At 40.5% G+C, this 25,858-nt stretch overlaps 1 protein-coding gene across 2 annotated transcripts in view; it reads left to right on the top strand.

Moving 5' to 3' along the window:
• The window catches only part of LOC122791756 (potassium voltage-gated channel subfamily A member 2-like), a 370,694-nt gene extending 348,182 nt beyond the window's left edge, over positions 1-22,512 (top strand). For both annotated transcript variants that reach the window (XM_044059679.1, XM_044059680.1), the window contains one exon: positions 19,391-22,512. In XM_044059679.1, the coding sequence (XP_043915614.1) occupies positions 19,834-21,513 (1,680 nt within the window). In that variant the 5' untranslated portion in view covers positions 19,391-19,833 and the 3' untranslated portion in view covers positions 21,514-22,512. The remainder of the gene's footprint in view (positions 1-19,390) is intronic.
• The last annotated feature ends 3,346 nt before the right edge of the window (positions 22,513-25,858 follow it).

Below are 25,858 nucleotides of genomic sequence, written 5' to 3'. Positions count from 1 at the left end.
TTAGGCATTGAGCTTGAGGCCATGGCTTTGACACCAGGCATCTGTCTCAGTGAGGCCCTTTTGTATGACACCATAAGTCAAAATTTTAAGGGGGAATTTTATACTAAGAAAGTCGATGCTATGTATTCACAAGTTATGGCATTCAGTGAGAGACTTCAGCAAGTCAAACATAAGACGTTATTAAGAGATTACAACGATTTTTGCACAGGCCAGATATTTATTTGGCCAAAATATAAAGCACAGAACTCAGATACAAATTCGACAAATACTCATCAGTCTATACGATCTCCACATATGCCTTTATTACAAGAAACTAATGATAGTTCCACCTTAAATATTTCTTCTGTTGCTAACGCAATGACTGCAACAGGAAATATAATTTCGGATAAGCAGCGACGTGAACAAGAAGCGTCAGAAAATACCCCACCACCTAATCAAGAAGAACTTAAGCGTATAGAAGTAAATAATGGTGCAAGACCGAAGACTTCCATACAGGGTGTCAATAATGCTTTTTTACAGTTTCCAGTACAATACCGGATCAACAACAGAAACAGATCCAACAGCAGGGGACGAAGAAAAAGGAAACTGTCGGAAGACAATACAGAGGTAAGAAGACGTCAGAGAAATCAGTTGACTTAATTTTTAATCTTTCGAGTCACGATTTAACTGCTGATGAAAAGAACTTTTTAAACAGAGGACTTTCTTTTGTCCCCTCACAAGGAAGTAGTCTCGCTGAACTGCTAATTGATTTACGAACTTTTGCACGCAATGTATCATTAAAGTTAATGTATGCAAATGAAACCATTACAGCAAATTCTAGTAATATAGTTGTTTGTAAGAGAAAGAGTGTCTTTGTTCCTGACATGTTATCCAATGTTAGCTGTTTCATTCAAGTTTGTGAGAATGACTTTTATCAATAATTTTCAGAATTAACAAATATTAAGGGACGAAATACTGTATTTTATAACATTGATAAAGGTGAAAAACAAGCTCTAACATTCTTTTCCAATAATAAGAACTTAACAGTGAGACCAGCTGATAACGGAGGTGGTCTGGTAGTAATGGATACCAAATTTTATGATGATTTAATGCTCAACATGCTAAACAATACAAAAGAATATGTTGTTATAACTGACACAGAGTTAGACAGATTAATTTATATTGTTCATGACAATCTATATGATTTATTAATGTGCAGACAATTGAATAAACAGCTTTATGATTTCTGCATGATAGATAAACCCTTGATTCCTTTTATCAAGGGTTTACCAAAGATGCACAAAGAGACATTTCCACCTCCAATACGTCCTATAGTGGCTGGAAATAAATGGTTGACTGAGAACATTTCAATTTATTTAGAATCCATATTAGGACCAGTTGTAAAAGAAATACCAACCATTCTGAAAGATACACAACAGTTATTAATAGATCTTAAAAGTATAACTTATGAGAATGAAGCAGGAACTCCTGTAATCCTAGCCACTATGGATGTAAAAAATCTTTTTACCACCATACCAAATGATTATGGTACTGAGGCGGTGAGACAGGTCATTAATGAACACACTATGATAGATAAAGATACGCAACTTCTTGTTTGTGCCTTGTTGGACATAGTGTTGAATAATAATGTTTTCTCATTCAGAGATAAAACATACAAACAGGTATGGGGGGTGGCGATGGGGACCCCCTGTGCCAACTTGTATGCAAATTTGGTCCTATATTATTGGGAGTGTCAACACATATTCAACACTTTATATATGAATAATATGATTCTGTATAGACGCTTTGTGGATGATATTCTTATATTATGGAAGGGTGATGTACCTTCCTTGAAAGAACTTTTAAATTATTTTGAGTCCACTACGAAATTTCTTGAATTTACTCTTGATTTTTCATTCAATACCATTAATTTTCTTGATGTCACGATATTTATTGATATTGAAAGTGGTCTAAATACGAAATTATATAGGAAGGATTGTTGGAAAAATGCAATTCTGCATTACAATAGCATGCATCCAAGACACATTTTCCATAATATTGTCAGAAATCAGTATAGTAGGATCTCTAGACTAGGTAGTAAGGAAATGGAACGTAATAAACAACTTGCTATTATGAGTGATCTATTTTTAGAAAGAGGTTACCCTCTAAGCTTAATAGAAAATATTAACAATGAATTTTCTATAAATAATGATACTAATGAACCTAGATCTAGAGAAGCTGATAAGGTTGAACGAGCAAATAATAAGATCACTAAAAAGATCATTAATATGAAATCTAAAGTAAACTCTAGTGATATGAGAACTAAGGTTCAGTTTACAACCAGATACACCAATGATAATTATAATGTTACAGCTATATTAAAGAAGAATTGGAACATATTGACTATAAATCCTGAAGTTAAAGCATTGGTAGGTAGTACACCTACATTTTGCTATAGAAACAGCAAAAACATAAAAAGACTTATTTGTAAAGAAAAATTAGTGCCTGGTTCCATTGGATACAAGAGCACTCAAACAGGAACAAATCCTTGTAATAAATGCAGTATGTGCATTTATGTGACAAATAATGTAATTTTTGAAGTACCTGATCTAAATCATAAATATGAATTTAAGATATATGCTACTTGTGATACCACCAATGTGATTTATTTGGCTACTTGTCAAGATTGCAATGCATATTATGTAGGTCTAACATCAAGGAGATTGAGAGACCATATTTATAACCATACCTACGAAATAAGAAAACAAATACAAACGAATGCTTTAGCCAAACACATTGGTTTGTTTCCTGATCACAATTTTAAGTTTCGAGTCATACAAATAGTGAAGAACAATAAGAAAAAAGGTGATAACATGTTACACCTAGAGAATGTTGAGTTGCAATGGATCCTAAGATTAAAGGCACATATAACACCAGGTTTAAATAGCGCTGTTAGTATCAAACCTGTTCTAGCTTCACGTTAATATCTTTAAGACCAATTGCATACTATACAATGAAATAAGATGCTTGGCCCTTTCTTCATAAAAACAAACAATCTATATTGAATATTTTAAAAACAAGTATAACAAGATAAAATAAATTAGTTCATCTATTTATTCATTTATTCATTCATTCATTCATTCATTTGTTTAATATAGTTATTTACAGAAGTCTATTTATATAGCCTATTTATTGAAGTATTTATCAGATTATTTATGTGATTATTTATATTGAAGCTTTTTAGCAGAATACAATATCTATACATTTACAAGTAGAAGTAGTATACTATAATATAAGTAGTTTAATATCAAGAGAAAATAAAGATAGCTATTTCTGATATAATAATAATTAAATTAATAAATAAATTTAGCATACATAAAAAAACATGAAATTTTTTGTATGTTTTTTGTATGTTTGTTTCTCTTTACATATTGAACTATTTCTGTCCATGGTTTACAATATTTACATAGACACACATATCTTTAAGTATACTTGTAAATAATATTAAACAATATCAATATTTAGAGAGGTAATATAATTTTAAACATCTTTCACTGATACATTTATTTATACTGACATAATAGATAAGATATAGCGGCAGTGATTGTATGAACTAGAATTATAAATTCATGGTTTTTTAGAATGTGTTTTATATTTAACATTGCTTAATAGGCCTATTTTTGATCTATTTTTGATTTATTTTATTAAATAGATTTCTATTTAAATGTTGATTTGATTTTAATACAGTGATTTAACTTAGTTATGAATTTAATTATACTTGTTCTTTCAACATTGTGATTCGTATTTCTTTTTAAGGAGACATATACTATGTGATTCTCCATTAGCTCTCTTTTTGATTGTATTGTTTAACTATTCCAGAAAGAGCGGGGAATTAAGCTCTTTAATTACTTAATTGTCTAATTGTAGCTACTATAAAAATGCTTGAATTTCTCATTTAAAATGTAACCTGAAGAAGCATACCAGTGTGTATGCGAAAGCGCTCGTTTTTTGGAATAAATTATACTTTTATTACATCGTGGTGATCCTTGCTTGGTGTTCCTGAGATACTTTCAGTGTTAAGTAGACTACCACGTATGTGGTAGATCATGGGTACAGAGTTTTTACCAAAGGGGATGACAATGCACTTTTAGGCATTGAGCTTGAGGCCATGGCTTTGACACCAGGCATCTGTCTCAGTGAGGCCCTTTTGTAGGATGTCCACATCATTAGGAGTTTTGATTATGGCTCCTAGTTTGAAGTCATCTGCGAACTTCATTAGCCAAAGATCTTCTGTGTTAGCCTGTACTTCAGAGAAGTAGATACCAAACAGGAGAGAACCCAGGATTGAACCCTGTGGTACTCCACTTGTCACTGGTCTGACGTCGGATTTGGAGTCTGCTACTTCCACAGTGTGAGTTCTGTCAGAAGCCAGTTGGCAACCCATCTTGTGACATAGGGATTTATACATAGTTTAGTGAGTTTATCTATAATTCCAGAGTGGGGGATGGTGTTGAAAGCCTTGGCGAGATCTAGATAGGCTGTGTGAACCACCTTACCCTCGTCTACGGCTTTGATGACTGCTTCAAAGAAGTCTATCAGGTTTAGGAGACATGATCTGCCTTTTACAAACCAGAACTGGGTGGGGTCCAGAGTTTGGAGATTACCAATGTCTTTGTTTATAAGTTCCATGTTATTTGGAATAGGGTAGCAATCTGTTATTAAACTAGATATTTGACGGACCAGGATGGCAGCATAATTACAGTAGCTCTGAGTATATCACTGAAGCAAAGCATATTGCAGACAGACCATGAAACACCATCTACTTAATTATTTTGGGACTTTTCTGCATGAGTTCATGGACTTCTTCATTAGTGCAGTGCTACAGCATTGAAGCTGAATCTTCCAGCCTGACTTAAATTTGCAGGTCAATGAGGAGTGATCTGACCTCACATAGGAACTAGTTGTTGTTTGTCTTTCGGCTTTTCCCGGTAAGGGGTCATCACAGTGTAACTCAGGTCCGCTAATGATTGGCAGTAGATTTTTACGAAGAGCCAAGGTGCCAGCTCGACGCCCAACCTTCAACGAAGGCATGCCCATTTATGCACGCATGTCTTTTGAACGCTACCCAACTGCAGGGAGGACATGCAGACTCCACACAGAAGGCACTCCCAAGCCCAGCCGAGAATCGAACGGGAGAACCTCTTGCTGTGAGGTAACAACGCTACCGCCGTACCACCGCGGCATCCCCATAGGAACTAGTACTACTCCAAATTATGGAAAATTTAATCTTTGCTCAGGTGTTTTTCTCTATGAACAATGTCTGCTGACATTGACTAGACTTGAAATTTGAGCCACAGTTGGCTACTGGTGGACTGGTAGTGGAATTTCATGCTCTGCCCAGTATCTGGTCTACTGTTTTCTGGAGCTCCCCATAGTTTGTCACCCAGTTCTGAGCATTAGTAGTTGTGCTCTGAGGCTCATAGTGGCCCAACTACTTATGAAGGATAGTACTGAATGCACAGACCTCCTAGTGTTACTTATAACTGAGCAGTCAGTATCATTTGGATACTGTCAGCCAAAATGTATGTACCATAGACCTATCATAACCAGGGTGCATTAGTTTGCCAGGGACTCTGTAAGCTGGACACACTAAACTGCAGACAAGAAATACATAAACATAACCCTTAAATCAATACCAAATTCAGTACTGGCCATTGCAAAGCAATTTTATTTGTTTTTATGCATTCATCATAGTGGTACAGTATATAGTGTTGTCATCTCACAGCAAGAGGTTCTCTGGTTCAATGCTCAGCTGCGGTGGCTTCTGTGTGGAGTCTGCATGTCCTCTCTGTGTTTGCATGGATTTTCTCTGAGTGCTCCAGTTTCCTCTCATATTCCAAAGACATGCATTAGGTGGACTGGACAGTTTAAACTGGCATTGGTATGAGTGGTATGGAAGAAGAACAACTGTAGGCTAGCCACCCAGGGTTGTGAACCTTGGCTCTAGATGATTGTTACTGTTGAAGCAACACCCCAACCCCATGTGGAAAATGGGAAAAAGGAGTTGTGGATGGATGGATGGATGGATGGATGGATGGATGGATGGATGGATGGATGGACTGCGGTAAGGAAATTAGTGCATCCAAGAGTGCAACAGCAAAGGTAATAAACAATTCAAAAACTCATTGCATACATCAGCTATTGAAAGCTTTACAAAATGACACCATTGTGCAACACAACATTTAGGCGTTTACAGGTAGCAGGTATCAGTCAATGACTTTGTTATGAAATATCAGGCAAAATCTGGATTATATTACAAAAGCAAACCTTACTTAAATTGTAACCTAGTTCATAGTGAATTATGTACACTACTGCTGGGAAGAAACAGAAAAAGTATCTACTTGCTTGTTGGCCTAATGGCATGTTGACCAGTTATTTTACTGGTTACCTATCTTTTGCCTTGCGTGCAGAGTCTGCATGCCCTCTCTGTGGTTACACTGGTTTTCTCCAGGTGCTCCAGTTTCCTCCCACCTCTAAAATACATGCAGTAGTCAGACTGGCAAGTCTAAATCATCCCTAGGGGTGTGTGGGGTGTGTGTGATACAGAAGAAAGACTTGGCAATCTATTTCCATTCTGTACTTCACTAGTAAGCTCCCTGGAAAGCAACAGGTATTTGTAGGGTCACTTTAGGGGTTGGATTCAACTTGTAAGTGTAGATAGATTTCTTTCCGAAACTGTCTCCTTCATAGATAAAGACTTCACTGAAATTAAACTGATCAAATGAATGACAGACCGCACACATTTGTGTCCACTAATAATGCGAGACAAAAAGTTGAAAAGTATACTTCAAAACTGATACAAAACTACAGCACGGTACACAACCTGGCTCAGGATCATGGCCACAAATCTTGTTAAAGTAGACTACAAAATATATGTATTATTCTGTAGTGGCAGTGAGGTGCCTTTGCATTTGACAAGTACAATTCAATGCAAAATTAGGTTCATAGGTTCATAGGTTCATACTAGGCTATCTGCCCGAGGGCATTTACAAGCCTAGCCCATTGTTTTGTGGCTTACGCCACCCCTTTAGTATGGGGAACTATACCCATTATTTTGCTGTGCCTCTGTCGAGCAGTGACACTGAGGTAATCCCTGGGGTATATCTGCGATCTCCCATCCATTGGTCAAGATTTCTCTTGAACAAGGCCAGCGAGGTGCTCTGCCTCACATGTACCGGGATTCTGTTCCACAGCATAGGGAGTCTTTGGGTGATGAATCTATCCCTCCAGCACGTCCTATTAATAGCCGTGTCGAGGTTTAAGTCTCCCGCCCTTGTGGCTCTGATGGATCTAGATTTTTGAGGTGAAGCATATTCATCAAATCTGGGTTTGACATGGCCTTGTATGTTAGGCAAAGGTCACCTCTGAGCAAGTGTAAGCGACTGAATAGAGCTGGAGTTCTTTCAGTCGGGCAGCATAGGATAGATTTTGAGACCCTTTATCCTTTTGGTGAGGAACTTTGTGGCCTCTCCAGCTGCTGCAAGTGTCGGGTCAGATACATTCCAAATGGGGCATTGTACTCAATCATTGGTCTGATGAGTGATGAGTAAAGGGAGACTATAACCTCCTTGATCTAGATGAGAATCCCTTCATGATAAGGTGGGCAATGTAGAAGGTCTTCCTAACTACTTTAGCTACATGGGTGTCGAATGACAGACTACTATCAACCTGGGTCCCCAGGTCCCTGATAACTTCTTCTGTGCTCAGTGGATTGCCTCCTATTTGGTAGCTAGGGTAACCTTGTTTTTCCCGAAGGGTATGACTATGCATTTTTGGCATTTAACTTTAGGCCGTGGCTCTGGCACCAGTTATCCGTTTCTGTGAGACCCTTCTGAAGGATATCTGTGTCAGATGTGTTTTCTACTATGGCGCCAGTTTGCAGTCATCTGCAAACTTTGTCAGCCATAACCCTCCTGTGTTTGCTTGTACTTCAGAAAAGTAGATGCCAAACAAGAGTGGGCCCAGGACTGAGCCCTGTGGGACACCACTTGTGACAGGCTTTGAGTCTGACATGGCGCCAGCAACTCTGACCCTGTGGGTTCTGTCACTCAGCCAGTTTGCAACCCATCTTGTGATGTATGGGTTAACATTTAAGCTGATGAGTTTTTCAATGATACCCGAGTGGGGTATTGTATCGAAGGCCTTAGCCAGATCGAGGTAGGCTGTATGGACTGCCTTTCCCTCATCAATGGCTTTGGTGACTGTTTCAAAAAGTCAACCAAGTTTAAAAGGCATGATCTGCCTTTGACAAAGCCAAACTGGGTTGGATCCAAAGTCTGCAAATTCCCAATGTCTTTATTTATGAGGTCCATTATGATCCTCTCCATGGCTTTGCAGATAAGGCTTGTCAAGCTAATGGGCGGTAATTACCAGGGTCGGTGGAGGCACCGCCTTTGTGAAGTGGGACCACAGTTGCAGTGCGCCACTCCTGGGTACGTATCCAGAGGTAAGACTTTGATTAAACAGCTGTCCTAGCTGTGGGTTTAATTCCTCATTGAGTTCGTGGAGCACACAGCCGGGGACACCATCAGGTCCCATGGATGCTGTGTTTTTGCTTTGGAGAGAGCAGTTCTCACTTGGGCGCTGGAGATGTTTGGGGGCTACAATCATTTGGTATAGATATCTCTCCTTTTGGGGGAGGGGGTGAGAAGTTTGCACTGAACCTGTCAGCCAGTATGTTGGCAATGTCTGTAGGATCAGTAATCTTCACATCATTTTGAACTAGTTCTGAGCATATCTGGGAGTTTCCTCCTAGGTTTCTAACATAGCTAAAGAAGGCCTTATGATTGTCTTTTGAGTCTTTAGCTATTTTTCTCTCGAAATTTGCTTTGGATGATTTTATGAGAGCTCTTAGTTTTTACTTATAGTGATCAAGGGTGTCTTACCTTTTAAGGATTTTGCTCTATCTTGTAGTAGCTTCCTCCTTTTGTTGTAGAGTTTGTTTATGGCTGGGGTCCACCAGACTGGATGCTTGCCTTTGGTACAAAGAGTCTTTGTTTTGCTTGGGATTGCCTTATCCATGCAGTCCTGCAGGTGCTGGTAGAAGGCATTTGTAAGTGATTCAGCGGCTTGAGTACTGTTTTCCGCGGCTCGGGGCCTTAAAGGAGACCACACTAGTCTTTAGAAGTGTGAAGTCGGCTTTTGGGAAGTTCTTTACTGTGGTCTTTTATTTCAGGTGGGGTGGGATGAGGACCTCCAGCGAGATTAGTTTGTGATCTGATCTCACCAGTGAGGGGTATACTTCGGTGTTGAACATTGTGCTCCCATGTTCGTGATGATGAGATCGAGTATGTTATCTCCTCTTGTGGGAATGGTGACTAGTTGTTCCATGGCATTTGAGTTTATGAATTCCAGGAACTTTTGGGCTAGGGTGTTTGGGCTTGAGTAGTGTTCCCAGTCTATATTTGGGTAATTGAAGTCACCTAGTATGATGGTGTTTGGTGATACATTTATCCCTCTAGTGTTTTCAGGAAGGCCATGTGAGGTTCCTGAGTTTGTGAGGGTGGCCTGTAACATGCTACTATTTGCAGAGCAGTCTTGCCTACGGTTAATTGCACCTGGATGGTCTCCGATGCATCATGCGTTGCCACCAGTCTTGAGGTGTGGGTGTCCTTGATGAATATGGATACCCCCCCTCCTTTCTTGGTATTTTCCTGATTTTGGGGCCGGAACGCATGATATGAGGTAAAACCTGATAGCGCTGGGGTGCTCTCAGGAGCCTTGAACCAGGTTTCCGTCACAGCACAGACATCGATGTTCTCCATACTGAGAAGGGCCTCGAGTGCGTGCATTTTGAGATTTAGACTTCTGGCATTGAGCAGCATTACCCTTAGTTTATTTCCTTTTTTGTGTTTTAGGGTGGTAGGTTTAGAATTTGAGCCTTGCCTAAAAAAGGCACTATGGGGGTGGCAAGAGCCTTTGCCAATATCCGGAATCCCAGGGGTGACAGGTGCAAGCCGTCCCTTGCGAAGCAGCGTGGCTTGTCCAGCATGTCATCCCAGGCAGACAGATACTGGATCCCCTTTGAATGACACCAGTGTTTAAGCCAATTGTTAAAGCTGATCATCTTATCTCTGTATTGTGGCATCATTCTTGGTGAAGGTAGGATACTGCTCAAGGTCAGGGTCATACCTGCCTGGGCTACATAATCAGAGAGCTCCATTTGAGACATTACACTGTGTAATATCAATGCTGTTTCAAATACTCTTCTTTTGGTAACAGACACATTGAAAATGCTTTTATGCATAACCTTCTCTGTGTTTGGATATGAACAGCCTAGTAAATAAAATGGTAAAGATGCTGTTGGTAGCATAAGTATTAAGTGAATGGCTCCATTAAAGGACAGTGTTGAATAACTAAGTTAATGGCTCCAAAAATGGACAGTGGTGAATAAGTTTTAACTGAATGGCTCCAAAAAAGGAAACTGGTGAAATAGCTGTGCCATTATTTTGTAAGAAGTTACTTTTCTCAAGATTTTATTGAAAAATAATATATAGTTTTAAGTATTTGTCAATTCTATTACTCATTCTCTGATTATCTACATAATCAAATTCAGGGCCACGAGGGGTTCTGAGTTTATCACTGTACTGAATGGGCACAAAGCATACAGTGTTCCAAAGACCAAAATTCCCCCGTAACAGCTACAAACAAATGTAATCTGAGGGTCATGCTGCTCAATACTAGAAGTCTAAACCTCAAGATGCACTCGTTCGAAGCTCTCCTCAAAATGGAGAATGTCGACATCTGTGGTGTAACGAAGACCTGGTTTAAAGAAGCAGAAAGCACCCTTGCACTCCCAGGCTACAACTCATTCCATACCTTTCGGACCTAGAATATGGCCAGAAGCTCCAAAGGTGGTGGTGTTTCCATATTCATAAAGGATACACACACCTCTAGACTGGTAGCCCAGCATAATGCATCCAAGATACGTCAAGTACAATTAACATTGGGTAAGATGGCAATACAAGTCATAGCCTGCTACACAACCCCAACCATGTCCCTTGACTCTCACTCCATCTTCCTAAGCACCCTGGAATCTATCAAGGTCCAGCCTAATACTCTAATACTGGGCACCTTCAACTACCCTACCATCAACTGGGAAAACTGTTCTAGTACCAATGTACAGGCCCAATGCTTCCCGGAATTTATCATATCCAATGCCCTGGACCAGCTCATTATGACCCCCACAAGAGGAAGCAACATCCTCAACCTGGTTATCACCAACATGGGAGACCATTGCTCCACAACTATAGTCAACACCTCCCTGGTTAAATCTGAACACAAACTGATCACCATGGAAATCTCCATCTAACTTACATCCCTCGCTAAGGTGGCCACCCTGAAAAACTTCTCCAAAGCTGACTTTGGGTTCCTAAAAACAGAGGTGGATAACTTCTTGGCACCCATGCCAATGGAAAATAACTGCATGACTGCCAAATCATACACCAATGCACTGTACGAGCATGTACACAAATGCATGGATCTTGCATTACCAAATAGAACCAAGGCGCTCTCCTCCAAAAAAAGTAAGCCAATCTGGAGGTCCCCAGCCATCAATAAACTTTACAACAGAAGGAAGAAACTGTTGCAGAAAAAAACGAAGTCACATGACTGGAAATACTCCCTTGCCAGACTCAACAAAAATTTGAGATCCCTTATCAAATCTTCTAATGCCAGCTGTGAAGGCAGAATTGCGGCTGACACTAAAAACAATACCAAGCCTTCTATAGGTATATCAAGAACCTCCAAGGCAATACCCAGATTTGTTCTGAGCTATTGCACAATGATACCTCCTACACTGAGCCAACAGATATAGGCAACATTCTAGCCAACAGATTCAGTGCCAGCTTTACCCATCTTTCTCCCCAAAGGCCATATCACAATGCCAGAAGAAAGCCTGGTACTGACTATTTCTGCAGCACAGGTAAAAGCTGCATTGTGCAAAGCCAAAGCCATGGGACCTGATAATATCCCTGGTTGCTTCCTACATGAACTACAAAATGAAACAGCACCACATCTGTGTGCCCTGTTCAATCACAGCCTTACCTCAGGCTTTGTCCTTAATGAATGGCGCACTGCTACAGTCATCCCTCTCCACAAAGGGGGAAACAACTACAGACCCTGGGAACTACCGCCCCATTGGCCTGACAAGTCTGACATGCAAAGCTATGGAGCGCATCATCATGGACCTGCTCAACAAAGATATAGGCAATCTCCAAACTCTTGACCCCACACAGTTTGGCTTCGTCAAGGGGAGATCCTGCATGCTGAACCTGGTTGATTTCTTCGAGGCAGTCACCAAGGCTGTGGATGAGGGTAAGGCAGTGCATACAGCCTATCTAAACTTGACCAAGGCCTTTGATACCATTCCCCACTCGGTGTCATGGATAAACTCACCAAACTAGACATCAATCCTTGTATCACATATCACTAGGTGGGTTGCAAATTGGCTCACAGGCAGCACCCACAGAGTGAAAGTTGCAGATTCCAAGTCAGACTGTCAACCAGTCACGAGTGGAGTCCCACAGGGCTCAGTCCTGGGCCCTCTCCTGCTTGGCATCTACTTCTCTGAAGTCCAGACCAACACAGAGGGACTCTAGTTGACCAAGTTTGCTGATGACTGCAATCTAGGAGTCATTATCAACTGTCCAAGTGATGCAGACATCCTACAAAAGGGCCTTTCTGAAACCAGTGACTGGTTTCGGAACCATGGCCTTAAGCTCAATGCCAAAGAATGCGTTATCATTCCCTTTGGAAAAAATTCAGCTCCCACAAATTACCACATCGATGGGATTCCATTAAACACTGAAGGGGCCATTAGAGATATGGGCACCCAGGTCAACAGCCACCTCACCTTCGACCACCACATTGCCCCTGTGGTCAGAAAGTCCTTCTACATGGCACATCTTATAACCAAAGGGTTCACATCCAGAAAGAAAGAGGTCATCATCCCTCTCTGCTCATCTCTCATTAGACCAGTCATCGAATATAATGCCCTATTTGGCATGTACCTGACCAGACACCTACAACAGCTGGAGAGGCCACAAAAGTACCTCACAAAAAGGATCCTAGTACTTAAACACATGTCCTACATGGACAGACTTAAGAAACTTTAGCTGTTCTCAGTCTCTTATCTACTAAGAGGTGATCTCTGCTTGACTTACAAAAGCCATATCCGACCTAGCCCTACATGAAATACTACACCTAAAGAAATCCCAATCATCCTGGGCCACACACTCCAGAGATCACAACCTCACTACCACAATCAACGGAACATGCCGGAGGGACAGGTTCATCTCCCAAAGACTGCCCATACTCTTGAATAAGCTTCCCATTCATGTCAAGCAGACCGCCTTGCTGGCCCTTTTCAAGAGAAATTTCAACAAGTGGATGGGTAACAGAAAGTTCACCCCAGGGATCACACCAGTTGCCCTATTGGACAGAGGCACTGTGAACTAACATTGGGTGGCACGGTGCCAGGGAAATTTTTTGGGCTAGGCTTGTAAAGGCTCCAGGGCCATTAGCCTAGCACACAGCTATGAACTATGAACTTTGCAAGGTTCATTATAGACTGCACGCACACACAAACAATGTGTGATGTACATGTATATTGGCAATTTGGAGGCTCATCTATGGCACATCTCTGGAATTTGTGCAGAAACCAAATTACCAAGCAGAATACCTCACAGGCAGCCATAATAAAGAACCAAGCACTGGGAAGAAGTAACAGTAACTGCTGTGCAGCTATGCTATCCTTATTGCTAATTTCAATACAAATTTATGAAACATTACAATGGAAACTAAACACTATAACATCTAAACATCATCTGGTATATCTTAATAACCACAGAGTGACCAAAGAAGACAAAGATCCATTGCAGGAACTTTCTATGTACTCCAGTCATTGGAAACTTTTTGCTGAAATTTAATGAAAACAGTGGCCACTTCTTAATGAGCAGGAAAGTTTAGAAATCTGGATCTGGTGTGCTGAGCTAGTTAGCAGAACTCTAGTGAGATATGACGAAGAATCATATTTCATCTTCTGAGCTGGGTTTGACATCATTGGTTTTGTAATTCAGTGGGCGGCAGACCATGACTGAAGAACATTAGTGGTGATCAGAAATAAAGTCAAAGCACAGTACACCTTTGGAGGTCCTAGTTATTTCAGTACAATTGTATAAATAACCATATACATGGAAACCATTAAAATCCATTGAAGTAATGCACTTAGTCTTAGTAACAGTGTAAAAAATCAATAATTCATGACTATGCATGTGTATATCAGAATTTGTCCACTGTTGGTGTAGTTTGATCATGAGGGTGAAGCCCAAGTGATTAAACAAAGCCAGCTGTGAGTAAATCCTGATATACCCACAGACAGGAGTGCATTATTACTTTTACACACAGATATTATTTAAGAAAGACACTGCTTATCTTCTCTTAAGTAATGTATTTGTATAATAGCAGTTCACTCTTCTTCCACAGTGTTGTCTGTACTGTACATGCACATGGGACATGCATTCCCATGCTTGCACAGTACTGCATATGCATATGGGACTTGCATTCCCACGCTTGCACAATACATCAGTGAGGTGCAGCAGTAGTAATGGAGAAAAGAGAATCTCCGTTACTGTTTTTTTTAAGTCAGGATTTTATGAAGAACAGAAGAGAAATGCAAGGAAAATCAGGTATGGTCCCGTTTCTTTAATTTTTCAGGACATTCTTGATTTTTCTGATATTTTGCTGACTCTCTGCATATGCCAAAAGAAAGTCTGGCTGCTCAATGGTGCTTCAGTAGCTGGACTTTTTTCTTTTGGTATATGCTTGATTTACAATGGGCACACGGAATGGGGTGTCCATCAGGTGCTTGTTTTTGAACTGCAATGAGCAGTCATTGTATAATTACTTTTCCCCATTTGATGCCCTCTCTCTCTTTTTTCATAGCCCATAGTCCACAGATGTGGAAACAATTACTCTTGATTGTCTGGCTCACTGAATATTTGAGTGGTTTATTGAATTTATAAACTGTCTGCATTTAATTGACTGGGCAGATCATACTGTGAGCATGGTAACCTTTTAGAGGATATCATAGGCTGTATTTATAGAGATCAACGAAAATGTCCCAAAACTGGAAAAACTCCCTTATCAGCCTCAACAAAAAGTGGAGATCCCTCAGCAAATCCTCTAAAGCTAGCTATGGAAACAGAATTGCAGCAGATACTAAAGATAACCACAAGACCTTCTATAGTTATGTAAAGAATACCCACAGCAATACCCAGATTTGCTCTGAACTACTGCACAATGGTACCTCCTATACTGAACCAACAGATATTGCCAATATACTGGCCGACAGATTCAGTGGCAACTTTACCCCCCCTCCCAAGGACCGATCACAATACTAGTAGATTGCTAGGCACCCAATATTACTGCTGCACAGGTTAAAACAGCACTGTCCAAGGCCAAGAATACAGCTTCTATGGGACCTGACAATATCTCTGGCTGTGTTCTACATGAGCTACAGAGTGACCTGGCACCAGACCTGTGTGCCCTGTTCAATCACAGACTGACCTCAGGATTTGTCCCTATCAAATGGCACACTGCTACAGTTATTCCTCTCCACAAAGGAGGAGTGACTACAGACACTGGAAACTATCGCCACATTAGCCTGATGAGTCTGATATGCAAAGCTATGGAACACATCATCATGGACCTAATAAACAAGGATATAGGGAATCTCCAAACTTTGGATTCCACACAGTTTGGAATTGTGAAGGGTAGACCATGCCTGCTCAACCTGGTCGACTTATTTGAGTCAATCACCAGAGCTGTGGATGAAGGCAAGATGGTTCCATACAGCCTACTTTGATCTGGCCAAGGCCTTTGATACCATTCCCCACTCAGGAATCATAGAAAAACTCACTAAGCTAGGCATCAACCCCTACATCACTAGGTGTGATGCAAACTGGCTCACAGATAGAACTCACAGTGTGAAATTAGCTGACTCCAAATCAGACTACTGACCAGTCACGATTGGAGTCCCACAGGGTTCGGTCCTGGGTCCTCTCCTATTTGGTATCTACTTCTCTGAAGTCCAGGCCAACATGAAGGGACTCTAGCTGGCAAAGTTCGCAGATGACTGCAATTTGGGAGCTATTATTAACTCCCCAAGTGATGTTGACATCCTGTAGAAAGGCCAAGACCAACGACTTGTGTCAGAACCATGGCCTTAAGCTCAATGCCAAAAAATATGTCCTCATCCTCTTTGAGAAAATCTCAGTTACGATGAATTACCACATTGATGGTAGTCCACTGAACACAGAAGGTGTTATAAGAGATCTGGAAACACAGGTTGACAACAACATCTCTTTTGAGCACCACATTTCCACTGTGGTCAGAAAATCCTTCTGTGTGGCACATCTCATTACTAAGGGTTTTGCATCCATGAAGAAAGAGGCCATTGTCTCCCTCTACTCTTCCCTCATTAGGCCAATCATCGAGTACAATGTCCCATTTGGCATGTACTGCACTAGACACCTGCAACAACTAGAGAGACCTCAAAAGTACCTCACAAAGATGATCACAGGCCTTAAACAGTTGTCCTATATGGACAGACTAAAAAAACCTCCAACTATTCTGTCTCATATCACCTACTTAGAGGCGATCTCGGCTTGACTTACAATGCCATGTCTAACCCAGCTCTATTAGAAATGCTACATCTAAAGAAATCCCAATCCCTCCACACCACATGCTCCAGAGACCTCAACCCCATTACCACAATCAACAGGACATGCTGGAGGGACAGGTTCATAACCCAGAGACTGCCCATACTATGGAACAGACTTCCCATACATGTCAAACGGAGCACCTCACTGGCCCTCTTCAAGAGAAATCTTGATGAGTGGATGAGAAATAGAAATTTCACCCCGGGGATCACTCCAGTGGCTCTACTTGACAGATGCACTGGAAACTAATGTCAGGTGGCACAATGCCAGGGTAATCGTATGGGCTAGGCTTGTAAAGGCTCCAGGGCCATTAGCCTAGTACACACCTATGAACCTATGTACCAATGAAATGTCTGTATTCCCTGCAAGTACCCAAGAATCACTAGCATCCACCTTAAAAACCACAAGAACAAACAAACAAGACTTTATTTTAATATACATCCAAATAAAGGCACATAAGCAGTACAACAGAATGCAGTACCTACCTCATTCTAGTTAAACTTCTGCGGATTAGTTTTAACAATGACCATGTCTGAATATGAGATCTGATGCCCCCTCGGGTGATAGTATTGCTCAAATGGCTCCCTAATGAAATGTCAGCACCAATAATGCAGAGTGCCAACATGACAAAATATCAAACAGTGCTCTTTTCCTTTAAACTTCTTCTTGGAGGAGGGCAAGCCTCCCTTCAACTCCTGAACTTATATGCACTAAGTTTGAAATGGCCATATCTCGGAGAAAAGGGATTATTCCTCAAACAGCTCTAACAGTCTGTCAGTAAGGGAGATTATGCAACCTGAAATAATATCTCACACTTAAAGGTGGAAAGAAGATTTAGGAGAGGCAGATTCTAAGACATATAAGTTCAAAGGTGGTTACTAAGCTAATGGCCTATGAGCCATTTTTAAGTCTTAGCTAAATTTACCACAAATTTACCAAAATAGTACTAGCATGTGTCAATGCACCCTAAGGAAGTTTACAGTTAAGATACAGACTTGCACACATCAAGCATTCACAGGCTACCCTGGCCATTAGATACATAGGTACCAAACAAGAATAAATGTGTGATTTCCCACCCACTGGTCCAAGTTACATGTGAAAATGATTGAGGATGGACTTTGCTTCCCATGGATGGAAATCCTGTTCCAGATTAGGGGTAATCTTTAAATCACATATATGCCCCCCCCCCCCCCCAATGTGTCCTGTTTATGTCATAGACAAAGCTTAGATCCTTAAGATGGGTAATTCTGATGCTATTTGTTTTCCAAATATACAAAAAATCTATCAGTGTGGGATCTGAGGATGACTTATAGGCTAGGCACAGACTGCTGCACTTCAAGGAGACCAAGTAATGGTGTAGAGCTTTGAGACAGACTGCATAAGACTTGTTGTTTACTCCCTGCATTTTTTTTTTTGCGAAGAACCTCTGTGGTGTCTCAGACTGTTCCAAGTACATAATCAGGTGCATGCCGAAGGGCGCATTATACTTGAAGAATGGTCCAATGAGAGATGAGTACATTGGAACAATGATCTCCTTGGACCTGGATGTGTACCTCTTACTTATAAGTTGTGATTTTTTTCATCACAGTATACATGTGGTTGCCAAATTCAAGTTACTGTCAACATGTGTTCTCAGATCCCTGACAAATGGGTCTACAACATGTCATCTGATTTGGTGTATTATACCTACAGATATTTTAAGAAAATGGAATTATGAATGTATATTTGAAAAGCTCTTCAGTATTAGGTATTTACAGAGTGATATTGTTATTTTAAAGTTAAAAAACAGAGTTTTGATCTTAGCTATAGCAGCAAACACCACCTATGTATGAAAAAACAGGAGCCAAAACCCCGACTAAATGATTCATGCTGACTGTTGAATGATCGACTCAGTGGAAGCTAAACCGTAGATATGTGCCAAGGAAATTTACTAGAAGCGGTAAAGCATCAATTTTTTTAACAGGCTCTGCAGTTTACTTCAGCTTCGTGATATTTGCTGAAATTATAGATCAGTATTATTGTTCTTGATTCTTATGTTTTTTGTGGAGAACAGCATTTGAAAAATCTGGAAAATAAGATCTTGACATCACAATTCCAAAAGTTGTTTTTTTTTTAATTGTGACAACATTTGTGATAAAAAGAAACCAAGAGAAGCAGCAGCAATACACTGTGTTTCAATAATAAGCTATAGGTCAAACTATTCTTCAGTTTAAATTAGTCATCATCAAAGTCTGTGGGATGTAAATGTGACTAAATGTGATTGTTACTGTTATATTTTCAGCATACATCTATACAATGAGAGAAAAAAAAGCAGGTCTCGGGCATGGTGTTTACATAAAACGCAGTAAGACATACTACATTATGTCATATTTAAAATGTGTGAAAATATGGATTCTAACAATTTAAAAACTACCCTGTCTTACATAATTGGTTTGACAGTGTGATGTATTTGCCAGATGTTAACTTCTCAAAGAAAGGTTTCATCAACATCTGACTACTGACTCTATTGCAGTTTTTTTTTTTACAATAGGGTATTATTGTATAGTAGCAAACTTGCACTGGATTTATTAACTAAAAAGAATACTGTGTTTTTGCTAAAATTCTTGCTTATGATTTTTCTTTTTTTTTAGGGTACATGCATCTGCAGCACAAATCAAGACAAAATTCACTATCCGTTACTCTAAAAATTCCTCCAAAATGTCTTGTGTTCTCATTCTTCTTTCAAAAAACAAATCTGGGATTGTCTAGTATCTAAACAAAAAAAAGAAAAGAAAACAAATGATATTCAGGACATTTTCACATCATAAATGTTACCTATAACTGAAAATATTTGGCAGAGGAAAAAAGCAGCAGTTTTGACTTTTCATTGTCAATGAAAGATGACTGATATGTCCATTTTCACTGTAGTGATTATGTATAATGCCACCATGTGCCATGCATCTGTTTCCCAATTTTAAAACAGGTCACATTAACTATTCTTCTACATTCCTTTTGTTAAAGTAAGATGCACAAACTGTGTAATATAACATGACGGCTGATGTAAAAAAGTAAGAAATCAACGTAACCATAAAAGATGGAGGTTGCAATATCTTGTGCTGATAACATCATCAACTTTCCACCACATGGTTATGCTCCAACACGTGCTGCTATGAGGGAGAAAGAACGCCTTCTTCAGCAACGTGCTTCCAATGTGGTCAAGGCACAGAAATCAGTCCAGCACCATAACAAATACCAGGGCTGCGCCTGTACCAAAGGAATCAAGAGTGAGAGCAAAAAGATGGCACATGCAGATCCACATAACTGTCAGGAAGCAGAACAGAAACTGAAGAAAAAGAATAGAGAGAGAAAAAACATTCAGGACAGCAGCGAGGGCACTCCGCTCTTAGATAGTATGCCTGCCACTTCTGGCACTGAGATGAAAAAAGCGGGTGTGGAAGACAGAGCAAGTGAAAAAGCACATTGTTGTAGCATACATGAAGAAAATGTTTCCTTTTCTGATTGCTCATTAGAAGACTGTCATAATTTCACATCCTGTGAAAACAAACCCTATGAGAAATGTTCTGGTAGAATCACTATTAATGTTTCAGGTCTAAAATTTGAGACTCAGCTTACAACATTAAGCCAGTTCCCTGATACTCTGCTTGGCAATCCAAAGAAAAGAAGAAGGTATTTTGACCCACTTAGAAATGAATACTTCTTTGATAGACACAGAGCTAGCTTTGATGGAATTCTGTATTACTACCAATCTGGAGGAAAAGTAAAGAGGTCTCCTGACGTTCCATTTGATGTTTTTTTAGAAGAACTGGAGTTTTACGAGCTTGGGGAGGAAGTGGTGACAAAGTTTAAAGCAGATGAAGGCTATTTTAAAGAAAAAGAAAAACTCATGCCGCAAAATGAATTCAAATATCAATTATGGCTCCTACATGAGCATCCAGAAAGTTCTAAGATTGCAAAAGTGATAGCAGTAGTTTCTATTTTAGTTATAGTAATTTCTATTGCTATCTTTTGTTTGGAAACAGTGCCAGATTTACGAAATGAACAGAGTTTTGCGTCAACACCAGCAAATGAGGCCGAGAACATTTTAATGACAAACCAAAATAGTCAGTATATGTTTTCTAACCCATTTTTCATCATTGAAAGTATCTGCATTGCGTGGTTTTCATATGAATTTCTTGTTCGCCTTTTTGCATGTCCTAGCAAAGTTGCCTTCTGTAAGGACATAATGAATATTATTGATATCGTGTCCATGTTACCTTATTATATAACACTTTGTATTGACATGACCAAGGAGAAGGCTGGCCAACAGGTTATGTCTTTTGCTTTTCTAAGGATAATTAGAGTGCTCAGAATATTTCGTATCTTCAAGCTCTCTAGGTACTCAAAAGGTTTGCAGATACTTGGACAGACTCTCAAAGCAAGCCTGAAAGAGCTTGGCATGCTTATTTTCTTCCTGTTTATCAGTGTAATTTTTTTCTCTAGTGCTGTTTACTTTGCTGATATAGATGACCCTACAAGCCAGTTTCAAAGTATCCCTGATGCCTTCTGGTGGGCTATAATTACTATGACTACAGTTGGGTATGGTGATATGAAACCTGTGACTATTGGTGGGAAAATAGTGGGCAGTATATGTGCAATTGCTGGAGTACTAACTATTGCACTGCCTGTTCCTGTTATAGTGTCAAACTTTAATTATTTCTACCACAGAGAAAATGGAAATAAAAAAGATAAGAAAGCTGCACAAGAAGGTAGCTAGACACGTAAATCTTTCTGTGGTTCTTCTGAAGGCTACCAGATTTTTATTATTTAAACTTATTAGTTGATGGTAAGCGTTGTATTTTGGAGAATGAACCACATAACTGGTTTAGAGAGAGAACACAAGAGACCACTGCATTTCCAACAATAATTAAAAATGGCATAAATTTGTTATCAGGCAATACCAATGCCTTACTTACAACAAGGGGGATTTTCACTTCAAATATCTGGGTTATGCTTACATTATTTTAGAATAATTTCCATGTGAAATAGTCTTTAAATGAATATTAACTTTAGAAATATGCAAAAGAATTCATGTTCACAGAAGTGCTGACCAGTCAATAGCTTGTTCTATAAACTCCAGTTTTAAACAGTGTGTAATGAATAGAATAGAAATTTGGTGTGACATGAATTCTATGGATGGATTTATATGCACATTAAATGACACTGAATTAAAATATTTCTGGAACTCCTATGGAAAAGAAAATAACCTAATAACAGCAATATTTTATAGATACCTGACAAATATACTCATACAGTTAGGGTTGAATATTTGTTGTTTATCTTTTTAATTATCTTTGCACCATGGTATCACTCAGGTCATTATTTTCTTGTTTGTGTACTTACAGATGTATGCCATAGCATACAATACATATAATCAAAACCCGGCCAGTATATTTCTGAAAAGTACTGCTCCTATAGTCCCCCAGATCACAAATCATCTAAGTACAGGAAGGTGTACTTTATTTAGCATAAGAACTACACTGCTTGATCTGCATGTGGGATTAGTGTAAAATGTAAAAAATTAGGACTGTTTTCCATTAGTCAAAATTCTGTTTCATACAACACAAAATAAAGTGTTTGTTACGAAAAGTCTCTTATGCTTTTGCTAACCTTAGCAGTTTATCAGGAGATAAGATTAGATCTTCTTGGAGAGAATTCTCATTATTTATGGACACAATTTATATTTCTGAGCCCTCATCCTAAACAACACACAGTTAGTATTTAATCACCAACTGGTTCAGTAAACATGCTCACACCCAGTAGCATGGTTGATAAAAAAATTGTATTCTATACCACTTCTTGTTGCAGCAAATAAATGGTGCTGGTGGGGAGCATTGCTCCACTGCTCCTTATACTCCTGCTGGGAGCTACACACCCTTGGAGATCGCTCCTTATGCTCCGTGCTGGGAGCTGCACATCCTTAGAGATTGTTATGCTCTGTGCTGTGAGCTGCACACCCTTGGAGATCGCTCCTTATGCTCCGTGCTGGGAGCTGCACATCCTTAGAGATTGTTATGCTCTGTGCTGTGAGCTGTACACCCTTAGAGATTGTTCTTTATGCTCTGTGCTGAGAGCTGCACACCCTTACAGATTGCTCCTTATGCTCCCTGTTGGGGTCTGCACACCATTACTGATCATTCCTTATGCTATGTGCTGGGAGCTGCACATCCTTATAGATCACTCTATGTTTCATGCTGGGAGTTTCACACCCTTATAGTTCCCTCCTTACACTCCAGGTTGGGAGCTGCATGTCCTTACAGATTACTCCTTATGCTCCCTGATGGGAGTTGCACACCCTTACAGATTGCTCCTTATGCTCCATGCTGATAGCTGCATGCCCTTACAGATTGCTCCTTATGCTGCACACCCTTACAGATTGCTCTTTATGCTCCATGCTGGCAGCTGCATGCCCTTACAGATTATTCCTTATGCTGTACACCCTTACAGATTGCTCCTTATGCTCCAGACTAGGAGCTGTACACCCTTACAGATCACTCCTTATGCCTCATGCTGGGAGCTGCACACCCTTACAGATTGCTTCTTATGCTCCTTGCTGGGAGCTGCACACCCTTATAGATTGCTCCTTACAATCCCTGCTGAGAGCTGCACATCTCTACAGATTGTTCCTTACAGTCCATGCTGGGTGCTGCATGCCCTTACAGATTACTCCTTATGCTCCCTGTTGGGAGATGCACACCCTTACAGATCATTCCATATGTTCCATGATGGGAGCTGTATGCCCTTACAGATTGCTCCTTATGCTGCACACCCTTACAGATTGCTCCTTAAGAACCATGCTGGGAGCTGTACACCTTTACAGATTACTCTTTCTGCTCCATAGTATGAGCTGCACAACCTTACAGATCGTTCCTTATGCTGCACACTAGGAGCTGCACACTATTACAGATCACTCCTTATGCCAGAAGTCTGAACCTCAAAATGCACACACTCGATGCTCTCCTCAGCATGGAGAAAATTGATGTTTGTGCAGTGACGGAAACCTGGTTCAAGGCTCAAGAGAGCACCCCAGCACTGCCAGGTTACAATTCATATCATACCTTCTGGCCTCAGTTACCGGATCGCAGTACAAAGGGCAGAGGTGTATCCATATTCATCAAGGATACCCATATCTCCAGGTTAGTAGCGCAGCATGATGCCCCAGAGATCATCCATGCGCAACTATCAGCAGGCAAAACCACATTTCAAGTCATAGCCGGGTGTAGATCACCCACCATGTCCCAAGATGCTCACTCTGCATTCCTTGAGACATTGGAAAATATAAAGGTCCTACCTAACACCATAATCTTGGGTGATTTCAACTACCCTGGTACAGACTGGGCGAACTACCAATGTTCCAACTCCTATGCTCAGCGATTCATAGAATTTATAAATTCAAATGCCCTTGAACAACTAGTATGTTCCCCCAATAGAGGGGACAACATATTGGATTTAATCATCATAAATATGGGTGCCCATTGTACCACACCCGTTATCACCCCCTCCTTGGTCAGATCCGACCACAAACTGATAACCCTGGACATCCTCACTCCTCCACCTCCCCCAATCAAAGAAACCATAGTCAAAAACCTTTCCAAAGCAAACTTCAAACTACTTGCATCCGAAGTGGAAAACTTTACTATTCTCTTGCAGAAGGATAATGATATCCAGGATGCGGAATCCTACACCAAGGCACTCTATATGCATCTTCAGGATTGCATGGACCGTGCTATCCCAAATAAAACCAAGACTCCTTCCTCAAGCAAGAAGAAACCAGTCTGGTGGACCCCGGCCATAAGCAAACTTTACAATAAAAGGAGGAGACTTATACAAAAAAAGGCCAAATCTCAAGTAGAAAAATCATCCCTGATCAGCATTAGTAAGAAATTGAGGGCCCTCATCAAGTCAACTAAAGCTAATTTTGAAAAGAAAGTTGCCAAGGATGCCAAGGATAACCATAAGGCCTTCTATGGCTACGTCAAAAACCTAAATGGCAACGCTCAGGTCTGTTCTTTGCTAGTACAAAATGGAACAAAATACACTGACCCTTCGGACATTGCCAACATCTTGGCTGACAGGTTCAGTGCAAATTTCTCCCCCTCTCACCACCTACAGGGCCTATTACTATTCTACGGGATTATGCAAGTCCAATTATTACTGATACATTGGTTAACAAGGCTCTATCTAAAGCTAAAAACACTGCCTCCATGGGACCAGATGGTGTCCCAGGCTGTGTCATACACGAGCTCCAAAAGGAATTAACCCCGCATCTTAATACCCTGTTCAGTCTCAGCCTCTCCACGGGATATGTGCCCACAGAATGGCGCATGGCAGTGGTGGTCCCGCTACACAAGGGTGGGGCCACAACTGACCCTGGGAGCTACTGACCAATAAGCCTGACCAGTCTGATCTGTAAGGCTATGGAGCGAATCATTATGGAACTCATAAATGGAGAGATTGGGAACCTCCAGTCGCTGGACCCCACACAGTTCGGCTTCGTCAAGGGCAGATCATGCCTCCTGAACCTGGTGGATTTCTTTGAGACAGTTACTCAGGCTATAGATAACGGAAAGGAGGTACACAAGGCTTACCTTGACCTTGCTAAAGCATTTGACACCATTCCCCATTCAGGTATTATTGATAAGCTCACCAGCCTGGGCATAAACCCTTACGTCACAAGATGGATCACAAACTGGCTCTCAGACAGATCCCATAAAGTAAGAGTAGCGTGATCTATGTCCGAATCCAGACCAGTAACGAGTGGTGTGCCTCAGGGCTCTGTCCTGGGGCCCCTCCTGGTTGGCATATACTTCTCAGAAGTACAGGCAAGCACGGAAGGGCTGTGGCTGTCCAAGTTTGTGGACGACTGCAAACTGGGTGCTATAATAGAGTCTCCGGCCGACTTGGAGATCCTCCAGAAGGGCCTAAATGAGACTGATGCATGGTGTCAAAGCCATGGTCTCAAGCTAAATGCAAAAATTGCGTAGTAATCCCCTTTGGAAAAAACAGAGTACCTGCAAACTACAACATAGGAGGTAATCCCCTGAAATCTGAAGAAGAAATAA

Source organism: Protopterus annectens, chromosome 17.part0, assembly GCF_019279795.1.
Source record: "Protopterus annectens isolate FY-2018-M chromosome 17.part0, PAN1.0, whole genome shotgun sequence".
NCBI classification, from domain to species: Eukaryota; Metazoa; Chordata; order Ceratodontiformes; family Protopteridae; genus Protopterus; species Protopterus annectens.
The sequence above is the reverse complement of the archived record's forward strand: the minus strand, read 5'-3'. Positions and strand labels throughout refer to the sequence as shown.